The following is a 17,500-nucleotide window of genomic DNA, read 5'->3' as shown; positions in this document are numbered from 1 at the left end:
ACCTAGCCCCTTTAAGTACCAGAGCTGAAATGGGTACCAGAAGTCCAGTCCAATCGTCGTTTCGCGGCCTTGAAATACTTCCTCGCTAATTGGTACATGTATTCGTAGGTGCTCCTCAGCCCCTAATGTCAACATCAACCAAGGCAATACCTGAATATGCTCCCAGAAGGCCCGTGGATGTGAGTCAAACTAGCACTTCGAGTGGATACACAGACACAGAGGCACTGATTCAAGCTAATGCCACTGCAGGCCCGGCTCGATCAGATTCAGAGGTAAGTGGCTTTAGGGACGAACTAGCATCGTAGTGAATGTAAAATGAAATGAACGCGCCGGACTCTTTGAGATGTTTGTTTTCATCAAGCGAAAACACACCTCGACCCTAACCCTAACCCTACGAAGCCCTCCCAGCCCAATTCAATTTAAGGCCCAGTTGGAGAGGGGACGTTTAGCTGAGTAAAAAGTAATAGGATCCTAAGGGAGAGGGGCTTGGGGGTTCATTTGCATTTGTTTCTGTACACTACGTACTTACTTAGCTGGGTTTATATGTCGCTGGTTTGGGAAGGAGCCTGCAGTTCACCGCTTAACAATAGATGATGCTCAATGTCAACCATCGATACCGGCGTAAATGTGGTTGTTTTATCTTTTCTTGTGTTATTTATCCCCAGGTGTCCCTCACCTCAACTGGTGTTGCTCGGCGCTCTTCTATCACATCTGACTTCCTGGCAGAGGAAAACCGACGAGAAAAAGAACTGGAGCGCATTCTGGACAGAAGGATAGAAGACTTAAAAACCAACACCGACTATATTATACGAAAATACACTTGAAACTCTAAAAGGTTTACATGCAGAAAGGAAAGGAATCGAATTCTTCACTGCAGACTGTGGAAATAGCGAAATAATTTATAAGCCATGTGCGGAAGAAAGCAATAATTTATTGAATAATTTATTTCATTTTCTCGTATTGGACAAGTCACAAAGACATGGCTGTTTGTTTGCGAATCGAGGTTTAACAATGCGAGTTTTGTAAATGAATGAGATTTCAGAAAAGGCTGGTGGCAACTTCTCAGGTATACACATGATCTTTTAAGAGTCACCTGTGCCTTCTTTTATCAAGGGGGCTAGGTAGGGGGGGGGGGGGGGTGCCTTGGCACAAATTTAAAAAGCACGGGTTGAAATACATGCCAGAAAAATAAAACTAGAGTACAGAGTTATTCAAACCTTGATGCCTTTTAGAGAAATGGTTTTCGACTCTAAACATAGTTACGAAAACATGTTTTGTTTGTTTGTTTATTTTTTTGGGCAGGTTGAAGTTTTGGCAGCTATTCAGCTGATGTGGACCTGCAAAGCCCACCCACCCATAAACTCACAAAGGGCAGCCACAACACCGGGAACTTTATCCCCTACTCTTCTCGAATAGCGTGTGGGTTCTTTGACGTCCCACGGGGAACTTATGACCATGGAAGATATTTGTGAGACGGGGCCTACTGTTTATGTCCTTATCCGAGAAGACTGGCAAGTCTAACAATTTGCGGGTGTAAAAGGCAGCACTTTCTACTCAGTTATTTTAAGACCCTGAGTGTTGGTCCGGCCAGAGTTGAACTCACGACTTCCCGCTTGGCAGCCCGATGATCAACCAACTGAGCCATCGATGCTCGTGGGGTACCGTGTTGGGGGGGGGGGGGGGGGGGGGGGAGGGGTTGTATTGGTGGTATATATCCGTATGATGTCATAAGAATTTCTTTTCCGACTATGAGATGATTTCAGAATTGCCTTCAAGTTAAAGAGCCCGTTTCTCGAACGGTCCCGAAAACTTTTCGGGCCCGAAAAGCCATTTATGAAACTGCCAACCGCTTGTTTTGGAAAGCCGATCTTTTAACATGTTTTCAAGGTAGCAAAAACAAGACTTACTGTGATATTTGACGACTTAAATCCTCTCCGTTCTTCAGATACAGAGGGCCGGAATTGTGACACCCAAAAATGGCCCGTCAAGTTTCGGGACTTTCGAGAAACGGGCCCCAGGTCGCTCGTGTCACGCACTCTTCTCCCAGTTGCTCGCGCCTAATCGCTAGGCAACTTTAACGCTAACCCGGAAATTACTTTAACCCTAGCTTTGAGTCCTATTTCTCCTTCTAAATTCTTCTCGCTGATCTCTGTGCATGTCAGTATATGAGGTTACTTTGGAGAATTTGTTGAAGGATCAAAATGTTTTCTCCTAAATTCTCTAAACCTTTCCTGGTCATTTTGCATCAAAGTCCGCTTGTGGTTACTTCACGTAAGACACATTCAGTGTAGTATTTCCTGACTCAGTTGCCCGCGCGCGATTGCGTTGTGTCCCGTAGCAAAATTGAACAGGGTCTTAAGGACGTTCGCGCCAAAATCTTCCTACGGTGAGATTTTCTTCATTTCTCGCCTAGAGTTAGGTCATAAAGTACTTACTCCAAAAAGGAAAAAAAAAATGGGGGTCACCGACTTTGTTTCGGAGAAAACGGCAGTGGAAAAATGCCTTCACTTCGAGAAATCGGTCATAATAGCGAGATGTAGGCTCATCTGCTCATCCATCGAGAATCATAAAAATAAACTGTTGGAGTGAAAGTTTCCGTGCATAGGTTTTTAGGAGTGAGATTTTTAGATGATTGTATGCCGCTAGGGATGTGGTTAACAGTAGAGTTCATCCTCGACGAGCGTTTTTGTAAGCTCTATCCGTTGCAACCACTACCGGAATTCGATGGCACGAGGAAAGAAAATGTTAAAAAAAGATAACTTCTTACGGTGAGATTTTTTTCATTTCATCATATTTTGTAGATAGTAAGTAAAGTAAGTGATTCATGATTAAAAAAATAGGGGTCACCGATGATCTGAACGAGTAAAATCGATGTGATTTTGCAAAGCTCTTGGAAAAATTCGTTTGTCACGCTTTTGCGTGACCTGTCGGGCAAGGACTGGAACCCAAGAGAGGCTCGATCGTTGAAGAGATGAAAGGTTTTTACCGAAAAAAAAAACCTTTCTCGAGCATAGCAACGAAGTTTTAAGCAGGGATCATCTTCATTTGGTTGGTGTTTTGTATAATATCTCTCCATTGCCGTCATGCTCATCCTCTGGAGTGTGTTTTTTGTGAAATTCAGTCGCTGATTGTTTCCACGCAGGTCCGCACTATTCAAGCGGACGAGGAAGAAAATACTGGTCAATTTTCACGAAAGTAAAGGAAAAGAACTTTAAAAACATGCATTCACTTTGAACTTAAGTCCGTAGGGTAATAAAAACATTAAAAAGAAACAGCCCCAAAAAATTTACGCAACGGTTCGTCCTCGAGTTTTCCAGACTTTCAGCCACTAGTATACTCGATCAGCTACCTTTTCCAGAGCTTTTCCATCCTCCCGCTCACTTCTCTTTGAAGTTTCATGATGATTCGGAAATAAATGTGCCATTCTTTTGCCGGCCTAGAATTTTTTCCTCAGCGTTTTTGTCGCCATGTTATTTTAACTAATGCTTGAAAAATTTGTATGAAAGTCAAGTAGACTAGTGCACGACTGATAAAACCTCGCGAATATCAGTCGTGCAGTAGTCTACTTGACTTTCATAAATATTTTAAATCAATTTTGACTGATTACGATCTTCTCTGATCCAACGCTGTGCAAGACTTATCGTCCACCGTTTTTGCAAAGGTTTTAAAACCTCAACTTCACTAATGCTCGAAGTAATGCGTGACATTTACAGTCGCGTTACCTGCGCAGTAACGTTGCGCACAAACAATTAGCGCGAACGTCCTTAAGTAAGTAAGCAACTCTCTTTAAACACACATTGCATATATGTTAAATTTAGTGAAAACAGAATTATTCAAAGGTTCTTACTTCAATAGAATCCCTTTTTTGTGGAATAATCTACCCTGAATCTACCGGATGAAATGAGAACATCTAATAGGCCATTTTCGAAATATCAAATATTCAGCTTGATAGTAAGGCAGTGAGGACAAAAACAATAGCCCTTTTCACGGTTAGTTTTTTGTCATTTGCATGACAATGTAATCTAACGTGGATGCGAGGCAATTTCAGGTTAAACTACAAAATAGCCCGGAATTGCCTCACATACATGCTAGATTACATTGTAATGCAAATGAGAAATACTAACCGTGAAAAGGGCTATTGAAACACTTTGGAATTAATGTGAAGAATATTTACATATCATCCACTTTCCTTTGTCTTTGTCCTCACAGCCTCACTATCAAGCTGAATTTTAACATATCGAAAAAGGCCTATTGCAGAATTTCAAAAAACAAGGAACTGTATTTTATAAAAATAACCCATTTAACCCAGATAAACCAAAGGTCATTGTCCGGATACAAAACAGAATTTAGTCTGAGTTTTATAATTACGCTACGTCATTGCATTTTCCAATCCTTGCACTTTATAGACATATTTTTTGCCATTTCCATATTACCTTTTGTAACGTTTGAGTGTAAGTTCCAGGTGGACTAGCCGGAATGGTTCAATTGTTCCTCTCTAGTCTTCCTTTCTGTGTTATATATTTGTATTATAGTTAGTATTTATAATCTCTTCGGCATGTTTTGTTATTATTTATTTTGCTTGTGTGTGTATGATTAGCTCGATTGTGCAGAGAAAATGGGATAAATTGTTAAAAATTCAAAAACTGTCCACTAACTAAAAACTCCGCAATAAAACGGTAGTAAAGCACTAATAAAGGGAAAACGGTGTGTATGGAACTTGCCCTTTATCGCTAGAAAATGGTCTCAAAAATTAAGGCAAAGTTATGAGAGGATACCTAAACTTCGAGCCAGGATTCGAGCTAGGATCCGAGCCAGGATTCGAGCTAGGATCCGAGTCAGGATTCCAGCCAGGATTCGAGCTAAGATGAGCTTTCTCCGCTATTTATTCTCGAATCTCTCGGTTAGGTTAGGTCTCGCATCGGTTTTAGGTTAGGTCTATTTAGGTTGGTTCTAGTCTAGTTAGGTCTAGTTAGGGTTAGGGTAGGTCTCGGTTAGGTTAGGTTAGGTCTCGGTTAGGTGTCGAATCCTGGCTCGGATCCTGGCTCGGATCCTAGCTCGGATCCTGGCTCGAATCCTGGCTCGGATCCTGGCTTTATTCTTAGTTTATCTCAAGTTATGATATCGGTTAATAACATATAAAAATATTAGTGAGTGCTCAGGCTGCATAATTACAGAGACTGCAGATGCATTCACATGAAAATGACAATGATATTTGTTGCAAGTTCCCATGAACACTGAGACAAACTCAGATGCATTGGTTTGTCGCGTAAATTGTTCCACAGTTTGGCAGCCTGATAGGAGAACGAATGCATCATATAACGATGAAGTTGGCCTGGGAAGGCTTTAACCGCTGATACGCCGGGTAAATATCTCTCGAATAGGTGGTTTTCACGTTACGTCATCCCCGCCATGTTGGTGGACGAAAACAAAAGATCTCTCATTAATTAACTCCTTTTCTTCGTCCACCAGCAATTGTACATTTCACTATTGTTATCTGTGTCTCTAGAGATTGGTTGCAAACCACCTATACTGATGATAATTCGTACGTTAATGGGATATGCGTTTATTGACGAGGTGAAGAGCTTGTTCAATGTGTCAATGTTTCAAGTGTTTAAGATGCCTTCTTTTGGGGGAGAAAATAACCCGAGTGACAATACTTTGGCAAAAAGAGCAAGAAAAACGAAAACACAGACGACGAGTATTAAGCCTCGGGCTTTGGCTTTTCTTAGTCAATCCTTGCTTGTGATAGACAAGCTGTGACTCAGTATTAATTAATAATTAAATAAATAAATTGATTAAATCCTCGGCTTGCAGGGGAACGTACCCAGGCGCTGTCCAAACATGTTTCAACAACCAAAGTTGTATAAAATCTATTGGTAGAGCATTCCAATTTTTAAGAGTTGTCGGGATCAAGTGTTCGCACGAATGAACACCTTTGAAAAAGGGATTTATCAAGGATTCACGTGATCTTGTGCTATCAATAGCGGTGGCACATTAAAATAAGTTGTTATTGCAGTAGAGCGCTGTTTCTTATTGGCTCATAAAAGAGTTCAGTTGACAAAAGTAAAACAAGAAAACGGTACTTTTAGGCCTCAGTGTCGATGTATTTCCTTGTAGTTGTGGCCGGGGATTTGGCCGTGTCCAAAATTGCACGAAAAGAGACGCGGAATTTTGGTCAAACGTCACCAAGTGTACCTTCTCTAGGTTCGATTTCCACCGCTCTCTCGGGTCCGGTCTTCGTTCCTCCCCGAGAAGAGACGGCCGTGATTTCGGGAGTGAGCGCTGGCTCATTTCCCGAAACAGCTGCTGGTAATCGAGCCTATCCTCTCACCCGCTCAGAAATGACCGATATGTCTCTGTTCATGATAGAGACTAGGGACTAAGTTTAGTCAGTTTCATCTTGCCGTGATGGGCAACCTTTCAGTTTAGCAAATATAGATGTAAATGTAGATGTAGATAGACACCTTAGACGCATTGAATAAAAATTGTGTTTTCCACTGATGTTAATTTGGTCGTTTGTCCGTTTTTGAAGGACCTATAAAATCTGAAACCAAGGCTTTCGAGGTATCCGTTCCAATTTTTGAAAAGCGCTGTCTCCTACTATAACTCTAGCTAAATCGTATCAATTTGTGACTCAATATATGCGATCTTCAATTCAGTTCTCGCATCTTCTAGGATCTGATGCAAGCACTACCTCTTGAAGAATGGCACACGTAAAAGCTATGCAGAGGCGTATTTGGGTACGGTCGGAAATTTAGTAGTTTAAAGTAGTGTTTTTGCCCAAATCTTCCAACAAAGTCTTCCAAATCAAATATAGCAACTTCAAGGCAAATTAAAGGTAAAACTAGTCGTTATCCCTGTCTCCCTTTGCAAATATCCAACTTCGTGTCTATGGACGCTTACCATTGAACTTCAACTGAATCATTTCAAGTTGGAATTGCCCCGTAGAATATACGTACACGTGGATTTGTGTAATATCCCACCCTCTTTAGGAGGGATATTGGTGGTAACATTGAGAAAGAGACTCTCTCACTCTTTTAAATTTTCTGTTTGTTTGTTTGTTTCATCTAAAATTACATTTTAAGGTTAAATATGTGTTTTCACTTAGTTCGAATAACGAAGTATAGGATTCGACTCCGTTTTTGGACTTTAGACTTTTTTCGGGGGGGTCGCGCTCTGGCTGCGCATGCGTAAAATTTCTCTTTCTCGTAGAAGGCAGTTCAAGTAGGATTCGAACTCGGTATCTCTTTCTTCAGAGGCAATCGCGATGACCACACTAAACCACAGAAGACAACGGGACAGATTACCGGGGAAATATCGATTTTTTTTAGAAACAACACAACACTTTTTAAATGTAAAAACATGGGAAATATGTATTAAAGAATTGTGTGCGTGACTGAAAACGAGTTTTTGTGTTTTTGTTCCACGCAATGCAATATCCAGTTATCGTATGACTCTGTAACAGATATCGTAATTTCTTGGTTTTCACGTGACGTCATAAAAAAAAACAAGGAATAAACAATCCGTTTGAGATGTTCGTTTAATTAGTTATTAGAACAGCTGAAGACTTATCTTTTCACAAATTTTCAGTTTGATAGGGTTTTTCGTCTTGTGATAAAGCAAGGTTGAATTTCTAAGCTTTTGCGTGACACGACATTTAAGGTTACCGTATACCTTCAGGGGTGTCTCGCGTCCGAGCGATGCAGCGCGTCCGGTTTAAACTGTAGATATCTAAACCCCTATATCAAATTAAAGCTTATAGAGCTGGCTATCAAATCATATCAATAATTAAGAAATTAAATGAATTGTTTTCAAGACCTCTAAATGCGAGCGTCCGAATCACCTTTTCAAAGCTACAAGTCAAAGCAAATTTTGCTTTTAGCTATTCTATCTTGTTCTTCCGTTTCCCCACCAAAAGCGCTAAAAAAAATGTATCTGCGTTTTGCCATACTCAGTTACAGTGAAAAGTTATAGAACGTTTTCGAAATAGTATTAAATAGTATTACATAGTATTGTTCGTACAAAATGATCGCTCTCAGAGAAAAATTATTTTGAAATAAAAAATTCGCAGACAAGTTTTTGTTGTTTATATGTTAACCTAGCCACTGTCAAAAGTTGGGGGCAATCGGCTAAAAAACTTTTGAACAAAGTGTAGGCTACCCGTAGCCTCTTTATTTTAAAATCGTGATTCGTACCTTCCCCTCCCCTATGTACTTTTGTAACCGCGCCTTTCACACTCAAACATGGCGGCTTCCTGAGCGAATGAATTGAGTTGCTTTATTTAAGCAATATGCAGTCTTAGTCTTCTCCTGGGTCTTGGCAGTTATTGATACCAACGTGCTGCTTTTCGCTAGAATGTTATCTCCTACTACTTTGAACATGTTCTCGCCCTCACCTGCCAGCTCTGAAGACATAGGTTCGTCGTCTTTGTTTCCATCGCTTGACACAGGGGGACTTTCCACGTCTGGTATAACTTCGGAGGAGGTCGAGGAACAGCCTGAAGGCGACGACACTGAATAGTAAGCTTAATGGTGTACCTCAGTTAATTAATCAATAAATTCTGTATGTGCGTTAAAGAAAATGCGGTACACAATGGGATAATCCGCTTTGGAAGATGAATCGAGTGAAAATGGATTAGTGCTGAAAAACTGAATAAAAATATTCGCTTCTAAAGGTGATGGGAAAAGCGTCGTACTCGGAAACTAAACGGGGCTGGACAATCTGCAAGCCAGCAAGTCTACGAGCCATGCAAGTTTCGCATTTAAGTTTAAGCACCCATTTTAAATAGCGCTGATAACCTGTTATTAAGTTTAAGCACCCATTTTAATTAAAACCCTTTCAATCCTGTAAGGGCCAATGAGACTTATAGATTTTACTCTGTCTAACGCCAGACCATTTTCCTCGTCAATGGCGAACCTTACAGGAGTGAAAGGTTTAACAAACAGCTACATTCACTCAAAAACTATGTCCCCACTAACCCTTTCACTCCCAAGAGTGACACTTATAGATTTTACTCTGTCTTATGCCAGACGATTTTCCTCGTCAATGGGGAACCCCACAGGAGTGAAAGGGTTAAAACGATTAGCTTTCAATAACTGTGTAATTTGCAAGTTGACTTGCCATCACGGCTCACATGACTTGCTGTCATGGCTCGCATGCCTTGTCGCATGCCTTGCATGCCTCGCTGGCTCGCACATTGTCCAAACTCAAACGAAACTATTGGAACTGAGTACTTAAAAAACCAGCAAACTCAATTGGAACATTCTCACTGTTTCCCAATGATCTAGGCTGCCTTCAGTTAATGAACTTGTGAACCCTGAAGGTCAATTCCAATGCAACAGTTTCATTTTTCACAGTCGTCCAGATACGCCGAGAAATACACGTAATTAGGTATAGTTGTAAGTGCTTTAAATAATCACTGATAACTGACCAAAATTGTCTACATCTACGTATCTATATCTACGTGTTCCAGCACTTGGCAAAGTCCTTTGACCTATGGCTGTTTCTGCTTAGGTGATCTCATACACCATAAACCTTTTTAATGGCATCACACCAAGCTGGTCACTTCTGCTGAAGAGAATGTTCAGGACAGCCACAACAGCGGGGAATCCATGATCACCTGCTCTTGTCGAATAATATGTGGGTTCTTCAACATCCCACAGGGAACTACAGTCAACTCTTGTTATAGCGGACACCCTCGGGACCACGATTTGGTGTCCGTAATAGCGGGGTGCGTGAAAATTCTTATTTTAAACGATATTTACAGAAGGGGGTCACCGGTGTGTTCATTTTCATTAACTCCAGTACTTTTTCAGACCCGTTGTCGCACGCAAAGAGTGTCAGAACTTTATTTACAAACAGAAGAACTTGACAGAACAGGAGTTACGTACCCTTTGTGTACAGTACTAAGTACGTAAATAACAGTCATCGTATGTTGCAGCAATGTCCATCATCGTTTTGGTTTCCTTTCCTACTGTACTGAAGTGCAGTAACCTACATTTCTAAAAAAAAATTTTTTTAAGGAAAAACCTGAACATCAGCTAGTGATTGCATCAGCTATCACATTGCCTTGAAATATCATTCCAATCGGCTCTGTGTACTTCTCCTTTGAATTGCAACTTCCCCCACTTTGTTGCCAAGGAGACTAAATTCATTAGCAACTTAAACTCCCCTCTATGAATAAAAAAAGCAGAAAAAATAGACTTGATATGTGTGCAAATTTTCCAAGATGCTTCTCGGTGTCCGCTATAACGAGAGAGAAAACAATAAAATTGTAACGTTGGGACCGAATAAAGTGTCCGTAAGTCCGTAATAGCGAGAGTCCGTAATAGCGGGAGTTTATTTCAGTCAAACGTCTGTAATTTTCGCCGGGGATGTAGCTGCTGTCCGTAATAGCGGGGTTTCTGCAAGGCGGGAGTTGACTGTAGTCTTATGAGCAAGGAAGATATTTGTGAGATGGGACCTACGGTTTATAGTCCTTATCCAAAAAGACTTGAAAGTCTAACCATTTGCAGATGCCATGACAAAGGCAGCACTTTCTCCTCAGATATTTTAAGATCCCGAGTGTTGATTCAGCTGGGATTTGAGCACACAACCTCCTGCATGACACTTAGCTCAGTTTGGTCCACCATTTGGCTTTTTGCTTTTAATTTCATCATCTGTCTCTGAAAGTATGATTGGTGGAAATAATGCGCATGTGCATTTGCATTTGTAGCACATTGAGAGGAGTGTTGGTTGGATGTCAAATTTCATAATCTGTATAGTGATGAAGATATCATTCCATATTACATGGTGAAAAGAAAACACTGACCTCTACATATAGCCTTCTTACCTACATTAATTACCAGATTTCCATTAATTCTTTCTTTAGCAGTGGTGTCACAGAATCTAGCAAAGCAGAATTATTCGAAAAGACACTTCTGGAGCTGTCAGAGGTATAGTTTACTACAGCATATTTTTTAGTTAATTTTCCTTTTTGAAAAAAAATATCTAATATCTAATAGTCTAAGATTGTCATGGTAATTTGAAGTGGGTCATTGTAAATTTTGGTCAACTGTCAAGATGTCAATAGACAAACGTCTATAGAAATCCAACAGACATCTGAAAGTGTATCACATGAACAGCTTACCGCTATGCGCTACATTCAATTTGGTTTATTTCCGGTTGCTGTTTTGAACTTGATTTTTGCCATATTAATTTTGTAGGGTTATCTAGAGTACATGTACACAAGATCTTGTAAAACGGTGGTCCTGTACATCAGTGGTACCAAAGAATTCTATCAATGAGAGCTTTAGTAACACCCATGTATTTGCCTAAATGACTTTTTGGACTTTTATTTCTAGCGTATTCTGCTTCAGAATGGAGGGAAGTTGCATGTTAAAGATATAGCTGATCAAGTTGTTGAAAGTGGTCTTGTTCCACCGAGGTCAGTGATTTTGCTGTTATTGAGTTAAGAAGGGTACTTTCAGGAAGACTGAATCAATATTTACTGAACCTGGAAGATAATAGTTTTGTCTCTCAAGGCTGTTGTGGGTGAAGACACACTGGGGTAACAATGTACTTGGAATTTTAAATTTCTTTATCCCAATGAAGGTCAAGAATTAAAAGAAACTGCCAAACAAAAAGAAATTGTCTTGATTGGTGCTCATCTAAAATAAACAGATGAATTATCAGAACACACAGTTTATGATTATTGTGAATCCTGTTTTTAGTATAGGTAATTATGTGACTTCAAGTGAAGTGCAATTTCAAATACTGTAAATGAGCACAGGTGAATTTTTTCAACGACAAACAAACAGGCTCAAGCAATACATGTATTTGTAGTCTTTGAAAAAAGTTACTTGTGCTCACAGTATTTATCCAAATTGCATGAGAACAATCTTATGATTACTTCTTAACACACTGAAACACCCTACGATACCTCCAGTTGACAAGTAAAATCTTCTGGCATTATACAGAGTAAAATCTGTCGATTGTCACTCTCAGGGATCAATGGGTTAATAGTATACTTGAAAAACAATTCAAAATAACTAATCGTAACTATGCAGAGGCAACGCTTGTGTATCACCTATCACAAATCATGATCCAAAGTTTGTGCCATCCAATGCTTGTATTTGATTGGTTGATCAATCAAACTGCGTGGTTTGTTACCTCTTTTTGCTCTGAATTAACGGTTTTCTGCACTGTTGTAACTCAAAAACTGCATTTCTCTTAGCCAATCAGAATTTTTCCATGTATTAAAAGTATTATTAGCACTTTGATTTCCAAATTTTCCTCAACAAATCCATTCAGACAACTTTGACGTCCAAACCAGCCCAAACCGGCCAGACTTAGTATTTTACTCTGTCTAACGCCAGACTATTTTACTCGTCAATGGGGAACCCCTGGGAGTCAATGGGTTAACCCTTTGACGTCCAAACCGGCGGCCCAAACCGGCTAGACTAAGTATTTTACTCTGTCTAACGCCAGACGATTTTACTCGTCAATGGGGAACCCCTGGGAATCCATGGGTTAACATGCTATGATGGCAACATCAATGAGAATAAAAATACCGTAGTTGTAGTCAGGCATGATAAAAAGAATTTAAAAACTTGTTGTCACTGACTAAAAACCTTATGTAAAAAGGATGTTTCGGTCAAAATACTATGACCTTCTTCAGCATAAAATGGCTTCCATTAATGAACACGTTTACATTCCGGACATTTACAAGGCCCTTGGCAATCCCAAGTGACGTTTCTACGGCTTTTTAAGCACTCATTTTGTATTCCTAAGCCATTTTATGCTGAAGAAGGTCATAGTATTTTGACCAAAATGTCCTTTTTACATAAGTTTTTTAGTCAGTGACAACAAGTTTTTTACATGTAATTCTTTTTATCAATGAGAATGCCCCCAAACAATAACTTAAATTTTAATGAGCGAACAATCACTTTGCATGTATGGTGTGAAACTTAAAATGACTTTGAAATCTCAAGTTCTGAGGACAACATTTTTGCTAGGCTTCAACACCGTTCTTTGCACTTCAATCAGTTCCTGGATAGTTTATAGTTCAACAAGCTGGACTAATAATTAGAATGAGTACTTGTAATTCTGAACGATGTTTTCATTGATGTTGCCATCTTAGATCTTAAGGTCCCTTTGTCAGTGTCTCCTTTACAAAAAAAAGCTCATTTCCACATGAAATCATTCTGTAGTTTCATGGTCATACTTAACCTGGGATTAGAATAAAACCTGCTTCAAACAATGTAAATCAGGAGAAAATCATAATTTGGGATGTACACCTGTAGGATATACTGACTCTCAAGGATGTACTAATGGCAGTTAATACAATAAGTTTGTATGCTTTGTTAATTACAGGTCAAAAGCCTTAAATAGTTTGGAAGCAATTTTATATCGGGAGGTGAGACATCTTTGCACTAGTTAATTGCAAGTGTTCTGTTTAGGAGGCAAAGACTCAGTTAATCAGAGATTTGTATCAGCTATCTCTACTGAAGATTACTGTACACGAGAAAAAGAAAATTATTTTGATCAATGTAAATTGCACCAGCTTGGAAGTATTGTACAAAAAGTAGACCTTGCTTCCATGCAGAATAAGATGAGAAAATCAGGTGACGAAAGGTTTTGGTTTGGTGACCAAACTTTTCTCTTTTGTTTATACCAGCTGATGACTGGACATTTTATTTTCGTTAACCTCAAGCCCTGGAATTAGTGAACAAAACAAAAAAGGAAACAAACAAAATTAATATTATTATTATTAATAACTTTATTTTAGCATAGAAGTGAAATAGCTTTCTAGAACCTCAAAGGACTCCGTATTGAATAGGCAACGATGGAGTAAACATTAACTATAAGGTCCATAGCAATACATTGATAAATAATTTAAAGTATTTGTGTAACTACAAAATATGAAATATATGAAGCACAAATTCCTATAATGATAATACTGAGATCTATTGTGTGTTCATAAACAGAATTAAGATAAAAATGTTACAAAGCAGAAAGAACTTAAACAGTAATTTAGGCAGTTGGACTGACTCCGATGGACCTGCAACAGTCTAGACCACAAATTGTTTTTTTTTTTACATTCCCAATCTACTGGTACATAAAGGCCCAGTAATATTATGGTGAAAAATTTTCGTGCAACTTGTCATGCAACAATGTTGTGTTGCAAATTGAGATGGTTTGTTGCGCGTATTACCACCGTCTTTTGCAACAAATTTTCATGTTGCAAAAAGTAAAAGCGACCTCTACATAAAAATTTGTTATGCAAGAAGGTGGTAATACACGCCACAAACCATCTCAACTTGCAATGCAACATCGTTGTGCGACAAGTTGCACGAAAATTGTTGCCCACATTTCTGGGCCTTAAATGACCCATTGTCAAAACCCATCTTGTTTTTTTGCAGACTTTTCGAGAAGGCTCAAGATTTAAAAGAATAGATAACCGGTTTGGATGGTTTGCTTTAATGGTGAGAATTGAAAGCTTAATCATGATGATGATGATGTTTATATACTTTCTTTTACTAGTTTGCACAATTAGTCACTTGCATAGTTTTCATCAATGCAGTACAACTATTTTCCGAGGTGTAAATAATTTCTTTTCCATTTTTGTATTGACTCTTTTACTGTACAGTATACCACTTAAAAGTTTGTTTTCCCTCTCTTAAATCACACAGGAAGTTGATGTTGAAGATGATGATGATGACGAGGACTCCATGGATAATGAAACTACAGAAGGAGATGACCAGGTAATACTTGGTGCACACTTTACATTTTGACTTCTTGGTGATGTGTGTGCATGTACATTGTATCTGGCTCTGACTACTTATAGAACAGGACCATCAAGTCTGATATTGGGCTTAAGCATTGACGCACTTATAGATTTTACTCTGTCTAACGCCAGACGATTTTACTCGTCAATGGGGAACCCCACGGGAGTGAAAGGGTTAACAACAGCTAGATTCACTCAAAAACTATATCCCCATTAATTAACCCTTTCACTCCCAAGAGTGCCACTTATAGATTTTACTCTGTCTAACGCCAGACGATTTTACTCGTCAATGGGGAACCCCACGGGAGTGAAAGGGTTAACAACAGCTAGATTCACTCAAAAACTATATCCCCATTAATTAACCCTTTCACTCCCAAGAGTGCCACTTATAGATTTTACTCTGTCTAACGCCAGACGATTTTACTCGTCAATGGGGAACCCCACGGGAGTGAAAGGGTTAACAACAGCTAGATTCACTCAAAAACTATATCCCCATTAATTAACCCTTTCACTCCCAAGAGTGCCACTTATAGATTTTACTCTGTCTAACGCCAGACGATTTTACTCGTCAATGGGGAACCCCACGGGAGTGAAAGGGTTAACAACAGCTAGATTCACTCAAAAACTATATCCCCATTAATTAACCCTTTCACTCCCAAGAGTGCCAATTATAGATTTTACTCTGTCTAACGCCAGACGATTTTACTCGTCAATGGGGAACCCCACGGGAGTGAAAGGGTTAACAACAGCTAGATTCACTCAAAAACTATATCCCCATTAATTAACCCTTTCACTCCCAAGAGTGCCACTTATAGATTTTACTCTGTCTAACGCCAGACGATTTTACTCGTCAATGGGGAACCCCACGGGAGTGAAAGGGTTAACAACAGCTAGATTCACTCAAAAACTATATCCCCATTAACCCTTTCACTCCCAAGAGTGCCACTTATAGATTTTATTCTGTCTAACGCCAGACGATTTTACTCGTCAATGGGGAACCCCACGGGAGTGAAAGGGTTAACAACAGCTAGATTCACTCAAAAACTATATCCCCATTAATTAACCCTTTCACTCCCAAGAGTGCCACTTATAGATTTTACTCTGTCTAACGCCAGACGATTTTACTCGTCAATGGGGAACCCCACGGGAGTGAAAGGGTTAACAACAGCTAGATTCACTCAAAAACTATATCCCCATTAATTAACCCTTTCACTCCCAAGAGTGCCAATTATAGATTTTACTCTGTCTAACGCCAGACGATTTTACTCGTCAATGGGGAACCCCACGGGAGTGAAAGGGTTAACAACAGCTAGATTCACTCAAAAACTATATCCCCATTAATTAACCCTTTCACTCCCAAGAGTGCCACTTATAGATTTTACTCTGTCTAACGCCAGACGATTTTACTTGTCAATGGGGAACCCCACGGGAGTGAAAGGGTTAACAACAGCTAGATTCACTCAAAAACTATATCCCCATTAATTAACCCTTTCACTCCCAAGAGTGCCACTTATAGATTTTACTCTGTCTAACGCCAGACGATTTTACTCGTCAATGGGGAACCCCACGGGAGTGAAAGGGTTAACAACAGCTAGATTCACTCAAAAACTATGTCCCCATTAACCCTTTCACTCCCAAGAGTGCCACTTATAGATTTTACTCTGTCTAACGCCAGACGATTTTACTCGTCAATGGGGAACTCCACGGGAGTGAAAGGGTTAACAACAACTAGATTCACTCAAAAACTATGTCCCCATTAACCCTTTCACTCCCAAGAGTGCCACTTATAGATTTTACTCTGTCTAACGCCAGACGATTTTACTCGTCAATGGGGAACCCAACGGGAGTGAAAGGGTTAACAACAGCTAGATTCACTCAAAAAATATGTCCCCATTAGCCCTTTAACTCCCAATAGTGCCACTTATAGATTTTACTCTGTCTAACGCCAGACGATTTTACTCGTCAATGGGGAACCCCACGGGAGTGAGGTGTCCCCATTAAACTTCTTTTGCTGTGTAAAAAAACTATGCTAATTTCAGACAGATTTGGCAGTTTCACAGAAAATGACTGTTTCTTCGATTCTCAGCAACATGCAAATTTTGAACTTTACACTGTTTATTTAAGGGGTTATTAATTATTACCCAAATCACTGATACAGGATCAGAAACAGAACTACAAACCATAGACTGAGTATTTGTGGTTATAAAAGGGTGTGCTCCTTAATGAACCCATTGACTCCCGGGGGTTCCCCATTGATGAGTAAATTGTCTGGCATTAGACAGTGCAAAATACTAAATATGGCCGGTTTAGGGTTGAATGGGTTAATGAGAAAACCTATTATATACAGCTCTTTCTTAAACAATATCCTTGCTCATTTTTGGAAGTATTTCACTGACTGATTCATCATTTCAATATTTTCATTTTTTTTACCCTTCAGTATCCAAGAAGGAAGGTTCCAAAGCATCCAATTGACTACAAGAGGAAATACGTGGGACTGAAAAGGATGATAAAGCAACTAGTGTTTGTATGTATTGTTCTTGTTAATGCTGATTAGAAAAAAAATATTTTTGACCAATGTGTCCCTGGCCAATATTCCAAGAGATTAGTGTCACTGTAACAACTCCACAACCACTACTGCTACAGTTTCCAAGACAACAAAAAACTTTCTAGGGGGGTCCGGAGGCATGGTCTGCTGGGTTTTTTTTGGATTTTAAGTCTCCAAATTGACCTTTC

The 17,500-nt window shown here is 39.5% G+C and overlaps 2 protein-coding genes across 5 annotated transcripts in view; both read left to right on the top strand.

The window, feature by feature from the left end:
* Positions 1-1,271, top strand: part of LOC137986684 (centrosomal protein of 63 kDa-like) — a 24,206-nt gene extending 22,935 nt beyond the window's left edge. Inside the window, exons 23-24 of one of the 2 annotated variants that reach the window (XM_068833626.1) lie at positions 109-272; positions 666-1,271. In XM_068833626.1, coding sequence (XP_068689727.1) covers positions 109-272; positions 666-824 — 323 coding nt within the window. In that variant the 3' untranslated portion in view covers positions 825-1,271. The remainder of the gene's footprint in view (positions 1-108; positions 273-665) is intronic. The other variant, XM_068833627.1, reaches the window with a different exon arrangement.
* Positions 1,272-8,227: 6,956 nt separating this feature from the next.
* The window catches only part of LOC137986678 (transforming growth factor beta regulator 1-like), a 23,482-nt gene continuing 14,209 nt past the window's right edge, over positions 8,228-17,500 (top strand). For 2 of the 3 annotated variants that reach the window (XM_068833622.1, XM_068833620.1), the window contains exons 1-7: positions 8,234-8,519; positions 10,871-10,934; positions 11,343-11,425; positions 13,354-13,396; positions 14,403-14,465; positions 14,673-14,744; positions 17,205-17,291. In XM_068833622.1, the coding sequence (XP_068689723.1) occupies positions 8,356-8,519; positions 10,871-10,934; positions 11,343-11,425; positions 13,354-13,396; positions 14,403-14,465; positions 14,673-14,744; positions 17,205-17,291 (576 nt within the window). In that variant the 5' untranslated portion in view covers positions 8,234-8,355. Of the gene's footprint in view, positions 8,520-10,870; positions 10,935-11,342; positions 11,426-13,353; positions 13,397-14,402; positions 14,466-14,672; positions 14,745-17,204; positions 17,292-17,500 lie in introns of all 3 variants that reach the window. The other variant, XM_068833621.1, reaches the window with a different exon arrangement.

The sequence above is a fragment of the Montipora foliosa genome, unplaced genomic scaffold (assembly GCF_036669935.1).
Source record: "Montipora foliosa isolate CH-2021 unplaced genomic scaffold, ASM3666993v2 scaffold_263, whole genome shotgun sequence".
NCBI classification, from domain to species: Eukaryota; Metazoa; Cnidaria; class Anthozoa; order Scleractinia; family Acroporidae; genus Montipora; species Montipora foliosa.
Note: the sequence above shows the minus strand (reverse complement) of the source record. Positions and strands in the feature narration are given on the sequence as shown.